The 26,193-nt window shown below is 40.8% G+C and overlaps 1 protein-coding gene across 2 annotated transcripts in view; it reads right to left on the minus strand.

Annotated features, from left to right (window-relative positions):
- Positions 1 to 26,193, minus strand: part of Fgf12 (fibroblast growth factor 12) — a 530,585-nt gene that overhangs the window by 331,826 nt on the left and 172,566 nt on the right. The window contains exon 1 of one of the 2 annotated variants that reach the window (XM_041677850.1): positions 21,065 to 21,506. The exons of the other annotated variant lie outside the window; for it this stretch is intronic. Coding sequence (XP_041533784.1) covers positions 21,065 to 21,155 — 91 coding nt within the window. The 5' untranslated portion in view covers positions 21,156 to 21,506. Of the gene's footprint in view, positions 1 to 21,064; positions 21,507 to 26,193 lie in introns of those variants that run through there. 2 annotated transcript variants of the gene reach the window in all.

Below are 26,193 nucleotides of genomic sequence, written 5' to 3' on the forward strand. Positions count from 1 at the left end.
AACTGATGATATAGATGGTTCTAAGACTCAGTTATTAGTCTAATAATAGAAATATTTGCTTTTCTTTCTCAAGACAGGGAGTCACTGGGTGTCCCAGCCTGTTTTGGATCTCACTCTGTGAATCAGACTGGACTCGAACTCAGGAGGCAGAGAGATCCATCTGCTTCCTGAGTGCTAGGATTAAAGGTATGCCGCACCACCACCCAACCTATTAAACTTATTTATTTATACTTTAATCTTAATGGTCTCCTTAACCCAGTTACTGGAATGTGTTCAAGCTGGATGTGACAGTCTCAAGGCTATTTCTGTATATCTCTACAAGACAGGAAGGCACATGATACTCGTGTTTTAAATGGGAACCACTTGATTCAATTCCTGATCAAATATTTCCTAATTACAAACAGTGAGAACTAGGTAGACACTTCCATAAATAATGCCTCCAAAGAGATACACCGACTCTCAAATTTTGTCCAGCTTGGGAACCCTAAAGGACAGAATCAAACTGCACACAGACCACAACAGTATGGGATTTGTTGTGCTTTGGTCTGCAGGGATGAGAAATGTCCCAGAGCCTGGTATATGCTGCACAATGGCACTACCATCATCGTGTGCCCTGAAGCCTTCACTCACTTTTTTATTTATCCATTTTTGTAGATGTATACATGCATGTATGTATGTGTATTTCTGTCTGTCTGTCTATTTAATTATTTCCTTCGTGTGTTTTTACTTTGAGCCAGGGTCTCACAAAGTTGTACAGGCTAAATTGGAACATATTTTGTAGCTCAGACAAGCCTTTAATTTGCCATTTTTCTGCTTCAGCCTCTCTACTAGCTAGAATTATATGCCTGTACCACGAGGTCTAGACAAATATCAGTCAGTCTATATTTTATTTATTCATTTTTAGTGTTTGTGTGTACACGCGAGCGTGTGTGTGGTGCTTACACATGAGTGTGCCACCGCATGAGTGTGGGGGCCAGAAGACAATCCTCAGGAGTATGTTCTCTTCTTCTATCCTGACGTTCTAGAGATCAAACTCAGGTCAACAGACTTGCCTAGCATCTCATCTACCACGCCCCCCCCCCCAATATAATTCTTAAGAGGGGAAATACAAAATCAAGAAAAGCCAAAGCAACAAGAATTAGTATTCACAAAAAGCCAAACTTTTTTTTTTTTTGTCACCCCACACTAGTGAATGCTTATACTACCACAACACCTCATGCTGTGTTAAACAGGTTCTTATGCCTACTCCCTCTGTGGGAGATTCCCCAATAAATAAACAGCCATTCTGACGTGTAAGTGGTCCAGGGGTGGGAGAGTCTCATGTAGAATAAGTGTAGAATAAGGCAATTTGCTTCCTTAACAAGCCCAAATCAACTGTGTTGTGGCTGTCCCAATCTGGCACTTGGCAGTCATGGAGGCCACTTACAGATGCCACATCTTGTTCCTTCTACAACATCTGCTTTCCTTTGTCTAATATTCATCATCAACAATTTAATATGTTAAACTATTTTTTTTTTACAGAATGATACTCCCTGGTGTCACATCTCCTCCATGAAATTCTCCATAAATTTCACTGCAAAACTCCTGGGAGGTTTTTCTGTTCGTTGTCTTACTGTCTCGCTTTATAGTTTCCTATGCTCCCTTCACACCCAGGGAGCCACTAAAAACTGCTTACCCAGGTTACCAATGACCTCCACGAGACCCAGTTGATAAACCAGCCTGGGTCTGCATATTAATGCTGTCTCTGTGTCTTGGGAGCCAGTCAGTCATTTCTTCCCAACACTTCTTTTCTGTGTCTCCTGAATTTTCTCCATCCTCTAGTTACCCACTGTGTCTTTTTGGAAAGATTTCGTTTCTGGTGGTTGAATATAGGGGTACCAATGTTTATGCCCCAATGTCATATCTTTCAACCCTAATCCTAAGTGGACTAAATGTGGCTCTCTAATCCAAAATACCACCTATATAATGATGAACTACACACTCCTTTCCCTGTCCTAACTTCTAAATTTCAGAATTGAAGTTTTCTCCAATGTCTCTAGTCTGAATCAAATTCAGCACATTCATAATAGACTATCCTGGCTGTTACTGCATGGTGTTAGTCTATTTTCACTACAATAAAAGATGCCATTCATCAGCTAACGCTCAAGCCTAACTATTTGGGTCAACTTTGATCCTTCTCTGCTTCTCACGTCGCATTGCTAATCAGTTATCAAATTCTGTCAGTTCTGTTCTAAACACATCCTAACTCAGATCACACACAACCACCTTGTACAGTTCAGTTTGTTCTAGGGACTTCACCATGAAGTCTGTAATAATGAACAAAACCGTCTCCCTACCACTGTCCATTTTCATACTGCGGTGACAGAGACCCATTTAAGACACAAATGGCTTATTGTGGCCTTATTCAAAACCTTCGGTGATAAATTCTGGTACCTCACAGTCCTCAAAATAAATTCAAAAGTGCTTGCCACAGCCCATGCGATCACAACTAATCTTTCCTCCTATCCCGCTTCTTTGCTTTGCTCATCCGCACTGCTTTGTGCTCCCTCGGGAATATGCTCAGCTTTCCCCTCCTCTTGCTGTTTCTTACAATGGGAGCAGGTTTTCGCAACACATCTGTCGGCTTGCTCCCCTCCTGCCTTTGCTCTTTCCCTCAGAAAAGGCCATCTATCTGGAAAGTTCTTCTTTTCACTGACTATTCCCTTAATGCACTTATTGCTCTTTATAGAACTTAGTACCAACCAACGTTATCATCATGCATGGTTGTTTACTTATTTATTGCTTTACTTCTGCACTAGAAAGTAGGTTCTCAAAATAGACATCACTTTGCTCAAAACCGAACCCCTACAATTAGAATAATAGTACTTGGGGAAAGAAGTAGGCCATCAATAAATGAATAGACATGAACGGGAGAAGAAGAACATCATGAGCCTGCAGCACACACTCCTTCTTGACTCTGGCCCTGATGCACCCCCCCCCCTTTAAATAAAATGCTTGTTTTCTTATCGTTTTCTATACCAAGTGGGTGACTATAATTCTTTAATGTAACTCAGGTACCATCTGTTATCAATATTTACCCTCTCTGGCTGCCAACACACATGCGCGCGCGCGCACACACACACACACACACACAGACGCATGTACTATATCCACCACCATTACATTCAGAGAAACTGCCATTGTTATTTGCCTCTAGGGTAAGTTATTCTTTTCTTTAGGACTTAAGATTTTTTTTGTAGGATTTTTGTTTTGTTTTGTTTTTGTACATTGACATATTATGACCTCCTTAAAGCATGCACTGATCTATCCCCTTCTAGGCACAAATGCTAATACACAGTAGGAAACACATGATGTATATACGTTAAATTGCTAGTAGACATGAGTTTCCACTAGTTCCTTTTGTGTCTTGTGTTTTTTTTTTTTTTTTTTGTCGTTGCTGTTAGTTGTTGCTATTCATGAATGGGTTATCTCACCTAAAAGGAATACAAACTCTCAATAATGTAAGTTGGTCTGGATATTAGAGTTCATTTCCACATACAATGTAGTTTCTAGTTGTTAGTGCAAGAATTTAAAGTGAATTTGAGTCGACAAGACTCCTTAACTTTTGTCATGTTATCCCACGTTATGCTGTAGAACAAAAATGTTCTGTTATTTGATGGAATAGCATTCTCTTCAAACAGCTGCACAATAAAATAGTAAGGTGAACTGTGCTTATTTGTAAGCAACCAGATTCCACAAAAACCCACTCTGTACCAAAGATAGTCACTCTATCAAGGTGAAGTCTCCCAAAAGTAGTCTAATGAAAGGAGGGATAAACATGATCCCTTTATAAATGAGGACCATAATTTTCACACAACTAAGATGCACTGCTTCTCTACATTGAGGAAATGGAAGAATAAAGTTTCACTCAGCTCTTAGTCTCCAGTCATGATTACAAGAAGGGTTATAAGCAAGCATTCAAAGATCAGGTTCCATACATAAATGCAGGGCTTTGCACATCCATTCAAACTTGCCAGACCTGTCTCTTCACCAACACCCCCCCCCCCCCATTAAAAGAGGTTGCCCATTCCCACAGTTGCTGCTGGCACTCAAACATTACAATTCACTGAATTTCGAATCACTCACACTCTCAATGTAACATAATACGTGGTCCTTCCTCATTACCATTACAAGGTTACAACCCAAACATTGTCTTTGTTGGCTAACACTTGTGCTATGGATGCACCAGCAGGAGAGTGCATTGGAACTTCTGGAGATTACCCTCATAGACGAGTCTCAGAGGGTAGGTAGAACAATCAGGACAAATGCTAGCTTACTTCCAATGAACGCCTTAGAATGCCAACCTGGTTTGAGCTAGCTGGCTATTTTCAATTAGAAGGAATTCATTGAGGAGATCCAGGTGGCTTAAACTCACACCTGAACTCATTGGTCATTCTCAGAGACACGTTTCCTTATTTTTTTTCCTTTCCAACCCAGAGGCTTTTGCTTCAGTCTCAAGTGCTCACTCTAGCCCCATGCCAACCAAAAATCATCCTTTGCCAATTTAAAAGGTGGGATAGCAATGTGCATTAATTTGCAATTTCAGGAAGAGGGGAAGGAGGGTGAAATACACAGTAAAAGTGAAAAGGAATTAGATGCAATCCCTTCAGAGTTGCTCTTGTGGGAAAGGTGGTATACTAAATCCACCTATTCAAATCCATTCTAGAAAAAAAGCTGAAGCTCTATCTCTGGGATATATTAAATACATAAATACATAGAGTGAACAGTTATAGATATCATAGGAGTACTATGTAAGGGGCATGAAAATAGAAGCCAGATACAGGTTCTAATGAATTTAATTCTTTCAGTAATCTTTGAACTCTTCACCAAAATAAGGAATAAAGATGATCTAAAGCTATCAACATGTTCATTCTTTTTGTGAAGTTTTATTATATTATCCATTGATCACATTTTAAGTCTAAAAAAAAATTGTCACATATCCCCTCCGCTGTTTCCAGTATCGTGCACACCATTTCTTCTTGAGGTCGTGGAATCCACAAGTATTGTAGATTGGAAAACAAAATCATAATGACTATTCTGCTAAGGCTACTTAGCTTCGTGTTAACTACTAGAAGATTCTGTCTAGTGAGGAAAACAAGTTAGTCAATCAGCTCAATGAACTGAACACATGCAAACAATCACAAGGACCAGAGTAATTGTCAAAGAAGATAACAAAAAAGTGAAAGTACCAAGGGAAAAGTGGCCCCTGCTGGGCACTCGACTGTCTCTTCTAGAATAAAGGCAAAGCTGACTAAGACTGACTTGTTTGTTTTGGTTTTTTGTTTGTTTGTTTGTTTGGGAGTTTTGATTTTTCGTTTTTTTTTTGTTGTTGTTGTAAGGATCAGCTATACTAAACATACTTTCTGACTTATCAAAACATATATCCTTTCACAGTGGGGTTAATGCAGGCCCACTACATAGCATATGGTGTGGACTTTAATATTGCTGACTGCGAAATACAAATGAATAAAGTGTTATTCTAAAATGACTTTGGTTTTTTCAAATGTTTCCCAATGTAATCATCTATGAGTGTAAGCTTCTTCCAACTTGATAAACACCTCTTGAGGGGTTCTAAATCTCATGCCTGGGGTAGAGATCACAGCACCTACCTGGTGATGACCAATGTTGTGTTTCGAGAGGGTCTCCCTTTTTGAAGCTCTCTAACCATACATGAGTCATTTTTTTTAACTCTTTGTTCTTAGACCTCCTGCTTCTACCAACTTGTGGATGATCCCTCCAAGATGTCAGATATTCTGTTCAACACTTGAATGTATTCTGAGGTGAATCAGTTTTTGAATTTTTTAATTTCCACCAATACTGCTCTGTTTCAAAATTTCTTGTTTCTTTTTCTTGGAAGATCGGTGTTGCTTGTCCAAAGGGCATGAGAGAAGAACGTTCTAGGAAAACCTCAGCAGACAAGGCTTCTCTCCAGTCTATTCAGAGAAAAAGAAGGTAGAAGGTACTGTGCTCCATGACATACTTCTAGCATCTGGTACTTCAAATGGAAGGGTGCAAAGACTTAGGAATGTGCTGTACCTAGTATGATTGCTTTTCCTAATCTTGTCGTGGGAGTGAGTATGCCTTGGATGACATAGTGCTAGTCATAGGCACCTTCAACAAGAAAAGCCATGGCCCTTGGAGCAGCAGTAGGGATAATTTCTCTCAAGAGTGGAAATTTGCCTACTTGCCGAGGGGGACAATGAATATTCACCATGCAGAGACAGAACATCATTAAAGAGAAGTGGCTGGGAAGCTCAACCTGCTGGGACAGCAAGCTTTCTGTGGTAGCAAAAGACTTGCCTGTACACTTCCGTGAGCTTGCTGTACACAAGACTTTCTCAGAAATCATGTTCAGAGTGGCAGAGCTGGAGGAGGTGTCACATTTACAGGCAAAGCTTTCAGTATGTACATATATGAAAGAGTTCAACATTGAGTATCATGGAATATTAAGAATAAGTCATGCATCAAGGGCAACTAATGTTTCTACTATGATGCTAATTCCCCAAACCCCATTATTCAAAGTCACATAAAGTCACTCAAATTATCTTTATAGGTGAATCATTCCCAACGTCATTTTATTTTATTCTACTGTTTTGTTGTTGTTGTTGTTGTTGAGACTGGACCACAATCTGTATCCCAAAAGAACCCGGAGTTTATTATGTAGCCCAGGATGTTTTTAAATTCATAGCAATTCTTCTGCTGTAGCCTCTGAGTGCCAGGGTTATAAGCACAAGCTGCACCTGGTCTTTTTTTTTTTTTTTTTTTTTGGTTTTTCGAGACAGGGTTTCTCTGTGGTTTTGGAGCCTGTCCTGGAACTAGCTCTTGTAGACCAGGCTGGTCTCGAACTCACAGAGATCCGCCTGCCTCTGCCTCCCGAGTGCTGGGATTAAAGGCGTGCGCCACCACCGCCCAGCATGCACCTGGTCTTAATGCCATTTTATAACTGTCTCTACCAACAAATTCAAATTTGGGATTTTTCTTTATTTTTGAGACTACTATGGTGATAGTTTAACAGAGATACACAGGAATTGTGACAAATTAAATTGACTAAATATAAGCAGTTGTGGATTTTTATAAAAGCAAGGACCCATCTTGATATGGCAACGTTCGACATACCAATCGAAATTATAAACACATTCAAAGATTTAATACTTTTATAGTTCTTTACTATAATCAAGAGAAGGAATAATTCAGAATAAACCGTACATACATACATACATACATACACACACACACACACATATATATATATATATATATCACTCATCACGTATCTTATGACACTGGGAAGGGCAGACAGTGAGAATAACAGTAGCATGAAAAGTTCTGTACTGACCACATGGCCAGAAGAGTACAGACGTAAATCTTGTAGACAAAGCATGAGGTCTTCTTGGCTGACAGGAAGTAATATCATTAGGCCCTGCTTCACATTGGGGCTCCAAAATGACAAGTAAGTCCCCCAGAGCCACATCGCCTGTGACAGCTGGGCCAAAGCCTTTCCTTGAAGTTCACAAAATAAGTCTCCCACTATCTTCCAAGAGTATGTTTTTTTTTTTTTTTTTTTTTTTCAAGAGTATGTTTTGAGAACCACTTGGTGGCCCTGAGGCCACAAGATACACATCTTACTGGGTCAATTCAACTCCTAAACTTCAATGAGAGGCATCTCATCTTTACTCTTAGCCTTGAATTCTTCTCCATGATCTTGCGAGTTTCTTCCATTCTCCCTCCATTTCTTCTTAATGGGTAAAATACATCCACAATGGAGCTCTCTTTCCCTCAGTTCCTGCCATTTACATCCCTCACAAAATAGTTTCCTTTTTCTTAACCCTTCTTGAGACTAGATCCATAGGTCTTCTACTTTGATTCCTACAATTGCTCCTTTAAACTGTGCTCTGTTGTGTTTAAACATAGGCAAGCATCAATGACTTACATCATCCCAATTGGTAGAGGAGCTAGTCCTCCTCAAAAGTTACATCTGAGCTAGGCAGTGGTGGCACACACCTTTAATCCCAGCACTTGGGAGACAGAGGCAGGTGGAGCTCTGCAAGTTCGAGGCCAGCCTGGTCTACAAGAACAGTTCTGGGACAACTAGAGCTGTTGTACAGAGAAACCCGGTCTCAATAACAAAATTACAGCAGAAATTTGAATTATCTTTTACCCATCGCTCCTTAGGCTTCTCTTCTGCCCTTTTGTACTCTATATGGGCTTCTTTTTTATTTAGCCTCTCTCCATTCGTAACCATAGTATCTAAGGGACTTAGGGAACAAGAAGAGAACAGAACCTCAGGCAATTTTTTTTTTTAAAAAACTATCTTATTTTCTTATATGTTCTAACAACAAAGATTTAAAATGTGCTCTATGTTCCCTTTAACACTAGGAGAAATAAGAAAAATAATATAAAAACAATCAAAGGTGTTCCACAGCAAAGAATAGAAGCTAAAGTCAGCGAATCGGAAAACACGCAGACCAATTCCTAGGGCCTAGCAGGAAAAGTGAAGGCAACCCAAGAGTGGGTCAAAGTCAAAGGAAGATTGGCCAGTCTGATAATTACCTTTCCCCCTCCTCTAAGACTGCATCTAAAAAGCTGTTCATCCCTAGTTATTGGGTACTAAGGGCATCCTGTTTCCAATAAATGAGGTATCAACACCCAAAATTGATTGTATTTTTTTTTTACTAAAAATACAATATTTTTAATTGTCATATTTTTATGACACACACATATATATGAATGTATATATATACATATATACATATATATAGAACATATGTGCTCTTTATAGGTGACAGAAACCATATGGAGCACTACATATCAGAATGAAGGTGTGGGAAGCTGCCACCCTACAGGAGGTAGTACGTGGGTCAATGGATAGATGATAAGCAGATAAATAGATGAACAGATGGGGAAGACAGAATATACACACAAAGAAAGAGATTCGTTAAATTTACTATGCTACCTAAATGAACACTGTGCAACTGTTCAACTCATTTTAAAGAAGTATTTTAATATGAAGAACACTGGTGATATAACATTATATTTTAAAAACTTAGAGAAGATAACACCTACACAGCTCACTTAACATGGAGAAGTCAAGCTAGTGTCTAAATAGAGCCTTCAGTCCTATTGACTAGTGTTCATGGTGCTGGAGCATACTCCGCATGCTACCGAAGGAGGATGAAAACCCCAAACCAGCTAAAAGCTCTTTGCTCTACAGTGATGACTTCCCTGCAGGATGCAATAGTACAATAGTGGCACCAAGCTCATGGGAGTAATAAACCTCTATGTAACTGGATTTAAGGCCCGTACCATGAGATAGAACCCATCCCCAACACTGCTCAGGGACCAAGAACATGAGATTAGATAGCCCATGGACCTAGGGGAAAACCAAGTACTACTCTACTGCTAAAGGAACATAACAACAAAAAGACTCCTGATGACATTCTGCTATATTCATATATCAGTGCCGTGCTCTGTCACCATCAGAAAAGCTTTCTCCTGCAGTAGATGGGAACAAATACAGAGGAATGCAGGTAGACACTATGCAAAGATAAAAACCTTGGAACACTCGGTCCCAAATGGGGTGCCTCTACCACATCCCTCCCTTCAGAGGACAAGGAGGGACCTGGGAAAGTTGGGGGACAGGAAACTGTATTCAGAATATCTAATATAAAAAAATATGTTTAATAAAAAAAAACCTAGAAAACATTTAAAAAGTACAGACTAGTCTATAATGTAATACTATTATATAATGGAACAAAAGGGTATTGAACAAGTTAGAAGTTATTTGATGTGGGCTCATAGAAAGTTTTTATATTTGTTTAGGTTGTCGGTGCTTTGTTTGTTTGTTTTTTGTCATTATAATTAACCTGGCAAGTTTAAAGGTTTTAAGGAAGAAGTTCTTATTTTCATATATGACACTCAGGCCTTTAGAACATTGTAAGAAAAATGTACCTCTATGGAATAACTAGAAATTAAAATCGAGAATAGGTAACAATGACTTTCCCCTCATTTTCATGTACTAGACTAGAAAGTCAGCCCAACAAGGAGTTATCTCATATCCTCCATCATGAGTAAAACTGAGAGTTCTACTTTGTCAACCAGAAGAAAAAAGTTAGCTACAAGAACATCTCACCCAAAATGACATGATAAAATTATTTAGGGAATAACAAAGAATTTATTGCATGTGTGCTACAGAGCAGTTCCACAGCAGAGGGTTGCTGCATCTTAAAACTCAAATAGCAAAATAAAAATATACTTCCATGCATATAGTATAAAGGACAAGAAACTGAGGTCAACAAATATTTTAAAATAAGATTAAACTCACATCCTATCAGGCGACACACTATTTTAAAGATACACATATTACATCACAGAGAAGAAACAACTAGTAGAAGGCTGAGAGGAAAATATCACGTGACTGGCAGGAGTGTAGGCCCTGGAAGATGTGCCAACTCCTCCCTCCCCACCCCTGAGACTACTCATGTTCTGGAAAGTTGCACACTGTAGAAGCTAACATTGATCCTCCCATAGTCTCCACTTGCATCTCGGTCTAAGAAACAAGGGTTCCTGCCTTTTCCAAGGTGCTATAATGCGACACTGTGCCCTCCTAGCCAGTTCATTCTTTGGCAAGGCAGGAAACCTTCTCAATGATCAGGGAAGGGAGGGAGCCATGCAGCAATGTGAGTCACCCGGTTATGCATCACCTTTGTGTGGGTCGTCCTGCCCATGCGATGCACACTTTCTGGGCATCCAGCTGGGCTCCTACACATGCCTTTGTAGGTACATACTGAGTCCAAGATCTCTCTTATCACTACTGAAACTCCAGAGAAATGAGCAGGATCTCCTCTGCGCTCTGGTGATGTGTATGACACACTAAGATTTTCCTTAGGAAAAAATCTCATAGGTTTGTGCTTAATGATTCTGCAGCCTCCTGGGAGGTAATCCAAGATGAGACAAATACATATAATAGCATCTACCGAACAGCGTTATCTACCTCTTTAGTTGTTTTGAACTCAAGATTAAACACAGGAGAGAAATAAACGTTATTACTCAAATTCTTACCTCAGCCCAAAGCACACAAAGATTTCTATGCAAAATATTTCCCAAGGCAAAATCTAAAGGCATATAAAGTGAATATTGGATAAATACTCAATTGCAATTGTTCTAAAATTACGCTTAAAACGACCTTATGAAAACCCCACATCCGTTAGTGTTTTCAATATATACATATATTTTAAATATATACTTACTTTTTTAAAGTGCAAGTGATACACAGTTTCTCAACTCTGATTATTAGGCAAACAAATTCCTATTCATATCTTTAGAAAAAGCCTTGAAATACAAAAAAGCAAACCTCAAAAAGGGACATAGACGTCTCCTTTGCTATGACTTCCAAAGACCATTATGACCAGCTTTCTCTAAGAACTTCTTGGAAAACAATTTCAGATAATTTAATGTGCTTATTACCACATTTAGAGTAATTGTTTAACTTTATAAGAAAAAGCTGAATGCAACAACCCTTCTGCACTAACATTTGTGAAGACTCATGTAGAGACTGAAAGAGGTTCTGTCAAAATATTGATATTATGGGGTTTTAACCTATGAAGTCTTTCCATGGTCAATGTTTTCTGCTATGAACAAAAGCTATATAATATGAAAATTATACTACCAGGCTTTAACTTTAAAGGAAACACATCATAAGGTACAAAGCAATTCTTCCATCTGTCCCATCACTCTCCAAAGGTGTCACTAGCAATGCTGATATTGCTAATTATGTATTCTCCCCCACCACACAAACACAGAGAGAGAGAGAGGCTTTATAGAGGTAAAGTTGTTAAAGTTGCTCGTAAAAGTTTAAAATTTGTGGAATAGATATGTTTGTTCATGTCTGTAATCCCAGTATTTGGGAGGCTGAGGCAGGAAGGGTGCCATGGAGCAAAGGCCAGCGTAAGCTAAATAGTGAATCCCAGGCCGTCCTGGGCTACAGAGTAAGACCCTGTCTCAAAATTATTTTTTTCAAGATGAAAGAAAGAAAGGTACATAGATAATCTTCCCCGGGAAAGGCCTAATGTTCTAGTTTGTATCACGTATCTATGAAAGATCCGCTGCCCTGCCAATCTCATGAGGAGATTCCTAAGTAACAGTCATGAGAAATGTTCCTATTACTCAGCTTCCATACTGTAGCAGATTCAGAAAAGACAACACCAACCTCTTGTGCCCTCTCTCATCGCCTCTTTGATCCCCACACTGCTTGTGAATATTGGACTGTTGTCGCCTAAGCCTAGACTTTGACTGCCCACATTCCTGATGGCGATTCATCTCCTGATCTCTGTCTTTGTGTAGCTAGAACAACTGACACACCTGCTGTCCTTATGTGTCGGGGGCAGAGTCCTAGGAAAGGAGAGAGCCACTATGACTTTGAGAATGGTTTCTTGTCTACGACTGTGCTCTCAACGTACGAGATCCTGGGGTCAAGGTCAGCCGCCAAGCTAACATGGACAGTCACTTCTCGAGCTCTTCCAAGTTAAGCAAATAATTAGTGCTTTAGAAAGCGGTGCAGCTAGCACCAACCCCTCTCCCCTCAAAGAGGAGATTCATTTTGTGCCGCTAAGTTTTATTTAAAGACCGTGCAATCGCATCCCAGCTGGCTTCATTGAAGCAACAACGTGGGCAATCAGTGACACCAACTGCAATGCCTTCGTTTCTATAAACAGTAATGAGTGGAGGGGGTAGGATGGTACTAGAAGCTTATGTATAAACAAGAAAAATCATTTCGGCAAGACAGATTGTCTGGGCAGATTCGCAGCCTCTCTGATCGGGCATCGGAGGAGCCAGAGATGTCCAGTATTTAATGGCATCAGAAGAGATGCTGTGACATGACATTCAGAACGCTGTGTAGTGAAAATAGCACAGCACAAACACTGAAATTGTAGGCACTGAGCTGAACAAAGCGAACAAGTAAAGCACTGTGTAAAACATTCCACGGAAATCCAGGGAGCAGATCTGTAAGTATTCCCCAGATGTCCCCCTCTGGTGCCGCAGACTGGAATTTGTACCTCTGTAGGAAGCTGATATAGTTCCTCTGGCTATGGATAAATAGACATGTGGATGTGTGGTCAGATGCAAGATATAAATAATTAGGAAGAATATCTGACGATGGCCACTGCTAAGTTAAATTGAGATGTACGTCAATTGCTTTCATAAAAGTAATATTTCTTAAGTATTTTTAAGGGAGTGTGGAGATGTTACCCCCTGCCCCTTGAATCACAGCTGTTATTTTGCATACCCTAGCACTTCCTTTTTAATTCTTAGGGGCTTTCCAAACTCAAGGAGATTGACATGAATCCTGAGCAAATGGGTTTTTCTTCCCTTGATGTGGTCCTTACCATTAAATCTTACAAAGCTTGGGTAGCACGAAACAAGCAAAGGCGCCCACGTACTTTACTGGGGCATTTATTTCATCCTTTGTTGTATCATGTACTTTGTTTTCATGTATATCTCTTCCTGCTGGGTCTCTATGAACTTCTCATCTACTGTGTACCTGAGATTTTTTTTGCTGAACTGAATTACCAAAACAAATATGTCTGAAGGCATAACATGCATAAATTTCTACCCTTGGGAAGAGGATGGCAGGAAAAAAGGGAACAAAGCCTTTCGGAGAGAGATAATTGGATGATACAAGTATTCTAGGCTTCAGAAAAGGTCTGGCTTGCTCCCTCTCGTCTGCTGTACTTAACACAGAGCCAGAAAGACAGAGTGAAGATCATGACCCAAATGAGAACAATACTGAGCCCGATTCCTTCCCCATGAAAAGCACCACCGGGTTTCTTCCCAACGCACGTTGTCTGAGTGTACAAAACTAGGGAAGAAACACAGTGTTTATTTGCTATTTCTTGTGCCTGCAAAAGTACTATAATTGTGTCGTGGCTTTAAGCAACACAGTGAGTTCTTACCTTTCCAGATATGATTGTGGGCATCTGATCTTCACATTTCTAGGTAAGCAAAAAAATAGCAACTCAATTCCTTTGAGACTAGACTTACAATGAAATCACACGTGTAAAAAGATAATCACAAAGTGTGGGGAACATCAGTGGAGAATTGGTACAGCGGTAAAGGAAGAGTGTTTCAGCCATGCTAAGAGCAACTGCTAGCATTCTGTAATAAAACAAAGCTTAGGAGTGTGGCATAATACTCTGATCACTAAAACACCACAAATGGATGTCCACAAGTATGTTCACTAAATACTACAGAAAATATCAGAAAGAAACTGGAGTGTGGAAGTCAACACATATGTTCTTTAAGTACTACAGAAGATATCGGGAAGAAATTGGAGAGCTTTGGCTAGGAAGGACCCTAACCCTGACTGTTTTTGAAGAAGCACCGCTTGTCCTATCAATCAGAATAGGGCAGATAAGAAACTACCTTTTAAAGGAAATTGCTTACTAATGTGGCTTTAACGTCTGTCTCATTTCTATTAAACGGCCACCAGAGATCGTGTGGTGAACTCTGTGAACAACAGAAACTCAAGGACACAGATTAATGGATTAACCAATACCCTGAACACCACCAACCACCAGCACCAGAAAAATAAATAAATAAAAAAAGCTTGAAGTATGTTGTGCTCTAGGCTATTAGAGTTTCCACACGCCTGTATCACCTGCCCGCATTTCATTAGCCAATACTAATCAAATGGGCACACTTAACTTCATGGGAATAGCATAAAGCTATCTGAAGTGATTTAAATATGGAATGTTCCCACAGGCTCTAGTGTTGGAATACTTGGTTCCCAGTGGGTGCTGCTGTGTAAGGAAGTTTAGGAGGTGCGGCCTTGCAGGAGGAAGTATGTCCCTGGGGAAGGTCTTTGGGAGTTTGGAGCCTCCTGCTTGCATTTGAAGCTGTGAGCTCTCAACCCCTACTCCTGCCACCATGCCTGTTGCTCATATCTCCTTGCCACGATGGACTCTTAGCCATTTAGAATCACAAATCAAAATCAACTCTTCTCCAAATCGCTTGCAGTGATGCTTTTCCTCACAACAGCAGAGGAGTTACTAAAACATCTGACAGTGTTCCTAGGAGGAGAACCCAAAGTGCAGACGGAAAGATGCTAATGGCAGCTCCACAGCAAGACAATGAGCAACCTGGTTTCTTTGTTTTTTAAGAAATCAGACATCACAAGGACATCTCAACAAAGAAAATACATAAATGACACACAAGCATACAAAAAGATATCCAATATGATATACTATTAGAGAATTTCAAATTAAAGCAAAGGGATAGGGACTACATACCTATAAAACTGCCAGAAATCCTACAAATACACAACAAAAAATTCAGTCAAAGATACAGAGCAAAAAAGACTCATTCACTGATGGTGAGAGTGAAAAATGTCAGAGCTACTGTTGACATTTCCTTACAAAATCAAATTTGCTTTATTACATAATCCAACAATTGGTATTTGCCCAAATAGGTTGAAATTTTATGTTCACACAAAAGCAGTCCATTGATGCTTATAGCAACTTCATTCATTATTTCTCAAACATTTAAGTTACCAAAATGTCCTCTGACATGTGAATGAATAAATAAACTGCCATACATGTCAACAATGGAATATGCTTTAGAGCTAGGAAGAAATGAGCTGGCATGGCATGAAATAAAAATGGAAGAAATTTAAATATTTATTAAGTGAAAAAGTCACTTTCAAAAGGCTGCATACTATATTACTACAACAATATGATAGTCCAAGAAATGTAAAAGCATAAACAGAGTTTTTTTTAAAGCAGTGATTTTTATCATTTAGGGGAGGTGAGTAGTTAGGGAACAGATTTTGGGGGGCAGTGAGCACTCTGAGTTATACTATTATGGTAGAGATATGCCATTATCCAAACCTATGAAATGTATAAAACCAACAGAAAACACACAATGTCAGTGCGATTTCATGCATTGCCACAGTGGAGTCGCGCTGATAGGAGACACTGGAGTTTACAAGACACCTCTTTACCTTCCTTTCAGTTTGGTTATGAATATACAACTACTCTAGAAAGTGACATAAGGCTCCTAATGACACTACATTAATACATAGACTTTCTTTAAAAAAAAAGGTGGGGCAACAATAAACAACATCTTCTTGAGTTTTCTGACACTGACTTTGAAAATCTAATGTGAAATTTAAAAATTAAAAAGTAAAATCCATAAAAAACTATAAAGAACTATCCTCAAAAGGTAGATCTTTTTCATTCATTTCTTTAAAAAATGTGGTAGATGTTTTTTCACATGCTTATACGTGTGTGTGTGTGTGTGTGTGTGTGTGTGTTTTGCTGGACATACAATATCAAATCCTGATCCTCAGACAACCAGGCAAGCCCTCTACCACTGGGCTATACTGTCAGTCCATTGGACTTCCCAATAATTTTCTAAAGATTTCTAAAGAATTCAAAATATCCTCAAGCACAAAATAATTGTAATTTCCATTTTTCGTCATAGTCGGCATCTGTCCCTTTTACCTTTGATGAAAAAACAAAGGGCTTAGAGAGTAACTTGTTCAACAGATCTCTAATGTTGACCCTGGAAATAAGGCTCAGCGGGTAAAAGTGCTTGCTACACAAACATGAGAGTCTGAGTTAGGATCTCCAGAACCCATATAAAAACTGTATGCAGTGTATCTGTGATCTTAGCGCCCCCATGGAGAGACAGAAAGCTGGAGCCAGAGAATCCATAGACGTTCATAGGCTAGTTAGCCCGCTACGTACAATAGAAAAACAACAAAGATACTCCATCTTAAACAAGGGGCAAGGAAAGCAAGATTCACTGGATGCGAGGTTATCTTCTGACCTTGACATGTAGGCCATGACATAGGAATGCCTGTATTCGCACAAACACAAATGCAAGCCCACAGATACATAAACACATATTACAACACACACACATACACACAACAATTATTCGATGTTTTGAGTGGAGGTATCTTGATAGGAAATGAGCTTATGAACAATAACTGTATGGTAAACAAATATCATTTCACTGCCATGGAGGAAAATCAGAGCTTAGATACCCAAACCTGATGTACAGTGTTGGAGACAACTTGTGTGTGTACTCTTATCAGGCTCAATCGATGAGTTATGTTTGCCCAGGGTATTTGAATTCTATGTCAAGGAAACTAGATGTCCTTGTTGGGCTCCATCTCTAGACATCTGCCAGGCTGGGAGGCCCCTCCCTTACTGCAGGTTGCAGAATAATCACAACCATCACTTCCATGTGGCCTTTCTAGAATACTTTAGTGGCTGCTAAATCAAGCAAACGTGCATACACACCTACCCTTCCCTTACACTTACCTTACTCCTCCCATGGAGACCAACTCCTAACAGGGGCTTCCCTCTCAGGGGCCTAGGTGTTAGGACAGCATTTGCTCCTTTACAAAATCAGAATGGACCCTGGTGCAGTGAGAAGCCTGTAGCCCCAAGCTCATTGATGAGACAGCACAACTTTTCCCTACCCATCAGCAGAGGGATGGAAGTAGGCATGGAAGCCATTGTTTTCATCACCACTCTTTTCCTTGCAAAAGCCCCACCTCTTTGTTTCGCTCTCTTTGATCTAAAGGCTTTTTTAATTCATCAGTCTGATAGGAATGTCATATATATTCTCTGAACAGAGATGTTTAGACTTTCAAGTTTCCAATCTACCCTTTAATAGACTGGCTCCATATGCTTAAATTTTGCTTAATTTTGGCAAATAAGTAAAAGAACAAAACCCAAGTAACAAAAGAGGCTGAGAATTCAGCCTTGAGCAGCTGACTTTAGCATGTATTAAGATTGCCTTCCATGTATTGCTAGCATTTCCATCCTTCTGAAGTACAGTGGTAGACTTACTAAATTAGCATGATATCAATGTTTAATAAGACAGATGAAAGGCAAGAGTAATAAATGTCCCTAAAAAGCTCAAAACCAGGGCTGGAGAGATGGCTCAGTGGTTAAGAGTACTGCCTGCTCTTCCAAAGGTCCTGAGTTCAATTCCCAGCAACCACATGGTGGCTCACAACCATCTGTAATGAGATCTGGTGTCCTCTTCTGGCCTGCAGACATACATGCAGACAGAACAGAACACTGTATACATAATAAGTAAATAAATCTTTTTTTAAAAAAAGCTCAAAACCAATGGTTAATTTAAATTTTAGGCCCATATAAACAAAAATAAAATATTTACAGTTTTAAACAGCTTGAACATGTTAATATAATCTCTCTCTCTTGTTTTTTGTTTGTTTGTTTGTTTTTTGTTTTTTTTTTTAAGACAGGGTTTTTCTGTGTAGCTCTGGCTGTCCTGGAACTCATTCAGCTCTTCCTGCCCTGGAACTCACTCTGCAGACCACGCTGGCCTCAAACTCGGGGAGATCCATCAGGCTCTGCCTCTTAAGTGCTGGGATTAAAGAGAATCTCTTAAACCATTGCAGTAAATCACATTCCATGCCCCTCGGGTATGAGCTCAGTTCCACCGCAAAGAGAAATATCTAGAACAGAACTGTCGATGCGTGCCGACATTGTTCAAAACATTGCCAAATTCCTTTCAGGCAAGATTTAGAAATTTACAGTGTTTCATAGCCTGGTTTCTATAAATTCACTTCATGAAAAGTTTCTGGTTTCTTTACCCCAATTTGCATGAGAAAGTTGGGCATATCAGTGTTACCTGCAAAATTGCTGTGAGGTTTTGCTAATGGCAGAAGCCATGGTAAAGATACCAATTTAAAATAGAACACACTGACAATATCTAAACATATTATGCTAAGCATATTACACATGAAAGGTGAAAAGCCCTTAGAATGTCACCTGATATACAAGAGTTCAATGAAATCTTTAGCTGCTATCAAATCATTTTATTCCAGCTATGATGTGTGCAATATGATCATGGTAATTTAGATCTGTACACAAACTGACAGCCAGGTTATGTTAGCTGCATACAAGCACAAACTAGAAAGAGTCATAATTTGAAGAAAGACTCTGCAGCTCTAGAAACACTCTTATCACTATTAGCTGTATATTAATTATTCTGTTTGGGAAAGACTTGGGTAAAGGTCTCATCTTCATCTTCCCTGTTTGGTCCTGTACCCTTTTACAAAAAAAAAAAAAAAAAAAAAAAAGAATGTTCTAGAGTGGCAGTTTCCCCAACCAAGTATTTGCCCCACTAAGTAAAATTACATGTACAAATAAGACACCACAGTTCTTACAGAACCACATGCTAAAAGCAGGTGAAGCCACAAGCAGAGGGACCAGGAAAGTGCTAACAGCATTTTCACATGTTAATTTTTCAGACAAAAGTCAAGACTTTTTAAAGTAAAGGGACTTAGGGAAACTGCCTCACAACTGGATCTCTTGACTTGTAAGCCCCACACTTGCAGCAGCCCATGCTACCTAGTCACACGGATCACCCTTTCCTTTTGCAGCTGTTACTATTTGGGAAAGGATCTCTGCCTGTTATCTGAAGATTTTATCTCATTTTATCTGAGGAAGTGCCTTGTTCAGTCATACACCACGCATACCTTGAATCACACACCTGGGAAGCGAAAGCCTTCATTAGAGTCTATTCACATTCTATGTAATGCGAACCAGGGGAACTGAGACAGTATCTGCATGCATCTCCAGAGGCTTCCTGGGTCAAGTACCATTAAGATGCAAGTCTTTACAGGAAAGCTTTTTAGTTGAGAAATGTGGATGCATTTTTCAGCACTCACAAATACGGTAGCAAAACAAAAAGAAAGACTCGCCAACCTCCTGAGTTACATAGAAGTAAAATATGTGATCACATTGCCAATTTCATTTCACAAGCATGCTCACAAATTTCGCTTGGTTAAATTTTCTTGTTTCTTTAAAGCTATCTTCTAGTTTTATTTTTTGACTGGTGAGTAATTAGAAAGTACAAGTTTCAGAAAGTATGAATGAAGGTATATATATATATATATATATATATATATATCCAAAGATATATATATATCTTCCCAAATATAATTTTCATAACTCTAGAACAGAGTGAAAATAGGTGTCATTACCAAGTGAATCAGATCCCCTAAAATAGCACGCAAAGTTTCAAACACAAAAGCTATTATAATGCTGCTGAATTTGTTAGTTATTTGGGGCTTGTGGATCAAAAATATATTCTTTACAGAGACACTCGTTTAAACATGATATGGTGCCTTTTCTGTCTCCTCACACCCCACCTCTACACTTGAGAAAGCAACTGAAGAGCACAGAAACTGAATTAGAGCTTGCAAGATTAATTGATGATTGGTTTAGGAATAACTTTCATCTTTTAAAGGAATCAGACAAAGGACCAGACCGACAGGAAGCACCACCCCATCTTGCAAGACTTCTGCAGAACAGAATGGCTTGTTTGCTCCTAGTTTGGTACTGTTTTTTTTTAAGTCATTAAGTATTTCAACATTTTTTTTCTCAATATCACAGTTTACACAAATGATCCGGGTATTTGGGTTATATATATATATATATATATATATATACTATATATATATATAGTATATATAATATATATATTTCCTTTCTTTAAGGGAGTAGATTGGCTAAGCCCTAGGCTACCCGAAATCCTCCTGCTTTGGCACCAAGGACAGAAGTCGCTCCATCTCCGCGGAAAAGGTAATCCACCTAACCACCGCCAAAAGTCCACTTTCAGACAAAGCAAGAAAAATAAGATACCTGTCTGCCAGCCACCTGTTTAAAGTCCCCTCTGCGGCCGAATGCACCAGCAACTTCTCCGAAGAGACCCTGAACAACCGTAAGTCCCAGGCCGCCCTCGCAAGTCACAAGGAGCAGTGAGGCGCGAGGAAGTGTGGGAGCCGGTCAGTCCCTCCCGCTCCCCGCGTCCCGGACCCGCAGGCTCTGTCTCGGGTGCGGGGCGACGGCGCGGGTGACTTGAGGGCTACACACACTCACACACACGCGCACACGCGCACACACGCGCGCGCTCGGAAGCCGCGGGCCCTCTGGGCGCAGGGCTCCCGCGGAGGGCAGCCGGGGAGGGGACGACGGCTCACCGCTAGGGCTGTCGCTGGACCTCAGGCTCCTTCCACAGAGGCACTGCAGCATATGCACTCCTTTCTTCAGAGAAAGCGCAAGAATCTTCATGGAGAGACGCGCGCGGGGTCGGCCGGCTCCCCGCCCACCTCCGCTACTCCTGCGACCCGGCGGTGGCCTGTGCGGAGCGCCAGGGTCCCGAGCCCATGATACGTCCCGGAGCCTCGCCACTCGTTCGCCGGGCTGGGGCTCCGCCGGGGGCGGCCCTCCCGGGGGGCCCCGGACTCGGCCACGCCTCGGCGGGCTCCGCGCGACACTTTGGGACTTTCGGGAGGGCGGCCCCACTGCAGGCGGGAGCGCGGGCGCCACGGCGCGGAGGACGTCACCGTCGCCGCGGGTCGCGCCTCCTTCGGGTCCCGCGACCTGGGGCTCCGCTGCCTCGGGGTCCCCCGCTGCGGGTGGCTGGGGGCGTGGCGCGCGGCGTGGGAATCCGGCGGAAGGGAGCGCCCGCAGGAAGGACTGCACCCGGGAGGCCGCCGAGCGTCAGAAGCGACTCGGGGGACTGGGGGGCGGGGGACAGGGAAGCGGGGTGTGGCATGGAGAGAGCTTCGGGCGCGGGCGGTGAGAAAGTGAGCCCAGGCGGTCGCTGGGTGCTGCTGTGGGGACCCGGACTCTTGGATTTCCTGGCTAGGGCTGTGACCTTGGGTAAGTCTTTTGCCACCTTGGGCACCTCTCCATAAATCTGGACTGGGAAAAGGGTGTGAAATGGGGGGAGGGAGTTGGCAGCTTCTGCTAGTCTCTTCCAGGCTCCTGGACATGTTTAGCATGGGCGCAAATGGGAAGACGAGCCTGACCGGAACACCAGAGTTGGAAAAGGAGAGGCACGTGAAGTAGAATCAGGCAGAACCAGCGAGTATTCTGGTACCTCTGTTCCTGCCAGAGTGCTCAGTTATCCTAGAAGGATCTGCTTGGTGTTAAAGGGCTCACGGTTCTCTACAACAGCTGCTTTGCGTCTGGCCCCTCACTTTCCAGAGTTTATCAATGTACTTTTGGAAATGGGGTGAAAAACACTCAAATAGTGAAGTTCATGGGACTTCTATGTGTTCCTTCAAGGACAGCCGTCTTAGAGAACACCGATGCACGTGACTAAGCCTGAATTCAAGTTTCTCTTTGTTGTGTGATCTTCAACACTAATTTTTTGGTGCTTCTGGGTTATCATAGTTCATCATTAGTGACCAGGTAGCTTGTGTACCCCTTGTCGTGGCTTAAGAATGCACTGGTTTAAGTATTACCATGTTAGCTGCCTCCTTCCCAGTGAAGGCCAATTTGCATACTATTATCTGCACAATCCAGGTGACAAGAAATTCAGTGGCTCCTCCAGGCAAATCATTGTGCTAAACCTGTTAGAAGTTTGTCCCTGACCCTGAGTCAGAAACATCTTGAACTCTTTCTGTCCACTGTCTCCAGGGCATCTAACACTACTTGACTTGTTTTTCCAGGAAGGAAGGAAGACTAAATGACTGTCATCACTTCCTCTCTCTTTACCTCCTCCCGGCTAAGGAACTGCCACTGATCTTCATGTGCTCCCCAAAAGTTGAAATCAAGTTCCCCAGAATGTCCCTTTTCCTTTCAAAGGCAGTAGAAGAAAGGTCAGAGCAAGTGGAAGGACCTTTTGAGCCCTCTGTCCCTGCTGGTTCCATGCTCTCAGCTCCTTTCAGAAACCAGCTACAGACTAGGCCATTTAGCATGGTTCCATGGCTCCCTCCCCAGTCTCCCACCAAGTCCTGGTCATTTAACTTGGGCAGAGCTCTATGGGCTTCAAGGTCCTTGAAGATCTTGCTAAACTCCCTTCTCTGCCATTACCAAGATGGTTCTGAGGCCCCAAGACAACAAAGAGCATGGCCTTCCTCTTTCCCGTCTCTGCGGGAATTAGTAAGAAAATTGTCTCATCTGGGATTTTACCCATCGAGATTCCCCAAGGAGGGTGAGACAATTAACCAGAGGAAAACATCTAAAAATAGCTCTTGGTGCCATAGCAAAAGACAGCACGTTTTCCGGTAGCGCCCTCCTGCTCTGGTACCCAAAGCCCAGAGCTCCTGCTTCAGTTTGAGAGTCATGGTCTTGCTCAATAAGGAGCAAATGAATCAACAGAATCATACCTTGGTTCTCAATGGAACTTGAGCAGAGTAAAATAGTCCATAGGTGAATTCGAAACACACCTGAGCTTGTGTCCAGACTTATGCTGAGCCTCTTTGCCTACCTGGCAAGGTTGTCACAAGAATTCAATGGACCGAGCTGCATGAACGTGTTTGAAGATTCTAATTAGTTTTTTGCAAGTTGAGGTGCCACTGTCAGCTTTTCTGGATTCTAGGGCTAATGTAGTGGCTCTATTATTGATAGCAGGAAGCACTTAAGTGTGAATCTTCTGATTCCTCATTAAGCCTGTCGCTACACCCGCCTCCCCACACCCCCGTAGAAAGCAGGGCACTAAAGTCATCTCCATCACTTTTAGTATTCGGATGGCCTGCTCTCATGTTCACAATACCATGATTTTAGGACCACGAATACTCATTGCGAAGAAAAAGGGAACTGAGGGATTTCATTCACACACTCACTCATTCTCAAACCTCCAGAAGTCTGATTAAACCAGATAGCACAGCATATTTTAATGTGACTTTTCTTTTACTTTAGATCATACATGTTTCATTAAAGTGGGCCACAAGCGTAGTCACTCACTAGAATTTTATTATTTGGGTTGTTTTAAAAATGTTTTTTTTTCATCTCTATCAGGGTTTTCTTGGAGTACTTTCGCATGAGATTGGCATCAGTACCCATAGTTCAGCTTCTGTAAAGGATGGTAGGCAGGACTTGAGAAGAATTCCCTTTATTAGTGCTATTATGTAGAAAAAAAGAACAAATAAAAACTGCAGAAGCCAGGAAAGTGGTATACCAGACTATTTTGGACAAAAATTTTCAAGTTTTCTTTCTTGCATTTCTAAGTCAAATTAAGAATTTTTGTAGCAATGATATTTTATTTTAAATGCAATACACATGGTTGACTTGATGGATAAACATTAAGATATATTTTTTGTCTCTGGGGCTTTTACAGTTTTCTGTGTTTTCTATTTTCTAACCAAAATGATACCTTGGACTAATTCTAACATATAACTTAGCAATGTAGTTTCACAATGAAATAATTTAGCACCTTTTTTAGGAGACAAGAACTTGCTGTAAAACTCATGATCCTCCTGCCTCAGAATCCCTAATGATAGTATTGGAAGTGTACACAGACTAGCCTAGTATATTTAATAAAAATTGATTGGTACATAAGTGAACTTGTCTAAATTTTGAATGCCTAATCTTTACTTTTAAAACTGTTGTTTATTTACAGTTTATATGAATTAATAATTGTGTATGGGAGCAGTGCCATTTTCAAATAATGGCTAATGTAAGGTATTTTAGTTCATATTAGACTCAGGAATCTGCCCATGCTTAGCATGAGCTGTGCAGCTACTGAATTTATCTTTTTGGAACCCTACATTAGACCAGTAAATAACCCATTAAGACATTGTCAGGCCCCCGTATTTTTACTGAGTATCTAAATGACTATAAAGTAGAGAGCAAATTTCTCCCTCCCAACAAACCAAGCAAGCATATGAGCTAAAGAATTGAAACCAGCGTAGCATGCAACAGTGTATTTGTTACATCATCTCTAGGGCTGCAAACCATGCCTATGCCTCATGTCTTAAAGTCACTTCCAACCAGGGGATGACAGGCAACCATGGCAGTTTATCCAGACTGACAAAAACAGTCCTCAGAAGCTATCCAGCTTTGCTTGTTTTTCCTCATCAAGTTTTTGAGGTTTGGCATGATTTTCAACTTGTGGAAAAATTATGCAGGGTTTGGGTGCAATTTATCTAACTTCTGCTAATATTCGCTGTTTTTTAAAACCAATTTGCAAACATCAAACTCAGAATTTTTACATTGGCCCCTGATGATCCTATAAAATACAGGCTTTACCGGGGCCCACAGAGGTGAGTCTGTTCCACCCTAACTGGAGGTCAGAGAGTTTGAGCTTATTCTTGCTCTATCAAAGTTGTTGATAACAGGTGTGGCTTCAAATAAGAGATCCTGACCTAGGTTATGGTATTTATTATATTTTGAGTATAGAGGTGGATCTGTTCCACCTTGATCAAAGGTCAGGGAATTCAAGTCTTTTTCTGCTCTTTCAAGGAGATTGGCAAGAGGTTCCAGGCACTGGCTGCCTGCAGAATACTTGATCTATTCTTTATATCATGTTAATCGTGTTAATGAAGTCTGTTGCCTACCCCTCCCCTTTTTGGAGTCTAGTATATAAGATGGAAAATAAACATGGGCTATTGCAGTATTTACTGAATTTCCCTCTTGGTGTTTCTGTCTTTTATTTCTCTCATTTCTCTGTTCCTTTTGCTTAATAATTCTAATCCTCACACTTCTACCCTGGAATGGGCAAACTGCGTCCAGGCTGAACCTCCACAAAGCTTTATTAACTTTCACAGAGTTTCCTCTTACTGTCCATTTTTTCTGTTTCAGAATTCAGCCAGAACCTGTTCTAATTCCCAGATGGCTTCAGCATCCTTCAGTCTTGTGACAGATCCTCAACACTTTCTTATCTTTCAAAACCTCGACACTATATAAACATCAGACTGCACTGTGAAACACCCTGGCAGTTTCTGATTGTTAGCCTACAGTTATTCAGTTTGGAAAGACTGCCACAGATCGACAGGGTTGCTATGACCTCAACATCACACCACTATTAGGGGAATTCATGCTGTTGATCAGTGGTATTAACATTGCCCAAGGAAATAATGTAGTGTGTGCTAGATTTTTATATTATAAAGATCTATTTTGAAATTTATTTTGAGGAATTCTGCGATACCAATGTCCTGTTGCTCCTTTATCTCTCATCTGCTACTTTCAACATTTATGGGCAGGTCCTATTTGTGACAGTCATTACTGTACTGTGTGTATAACAGTGAGTTCAAATATCGTTGATTTCTTCTATAAACTGGCAATTATTTTAAAAGTCTATCCCCTTCCCCCACTTCTTTTTTCAGTTGTTTATATAGATGTGGCCTCAAGAAGGGTTTTTCTGTAGGTTGTGGTTCCC

This window comes from Microtus oregoni, unplaced genomic scaffold (genome assembly GCF_018167655.1).
Source record: "Microtus oregoni isolate MIOR12 unplaced genomic scaffold, Mior012 000029F_ref0000214, whole genome shotgun sequence".
Classification (NCBI taxonomy): domain Eukaryota; kingdom Metazoa; phylum Chordata; class Mammalia; order Rodentia; family Cricetidae; genus Microtus; species Microtus oregoni.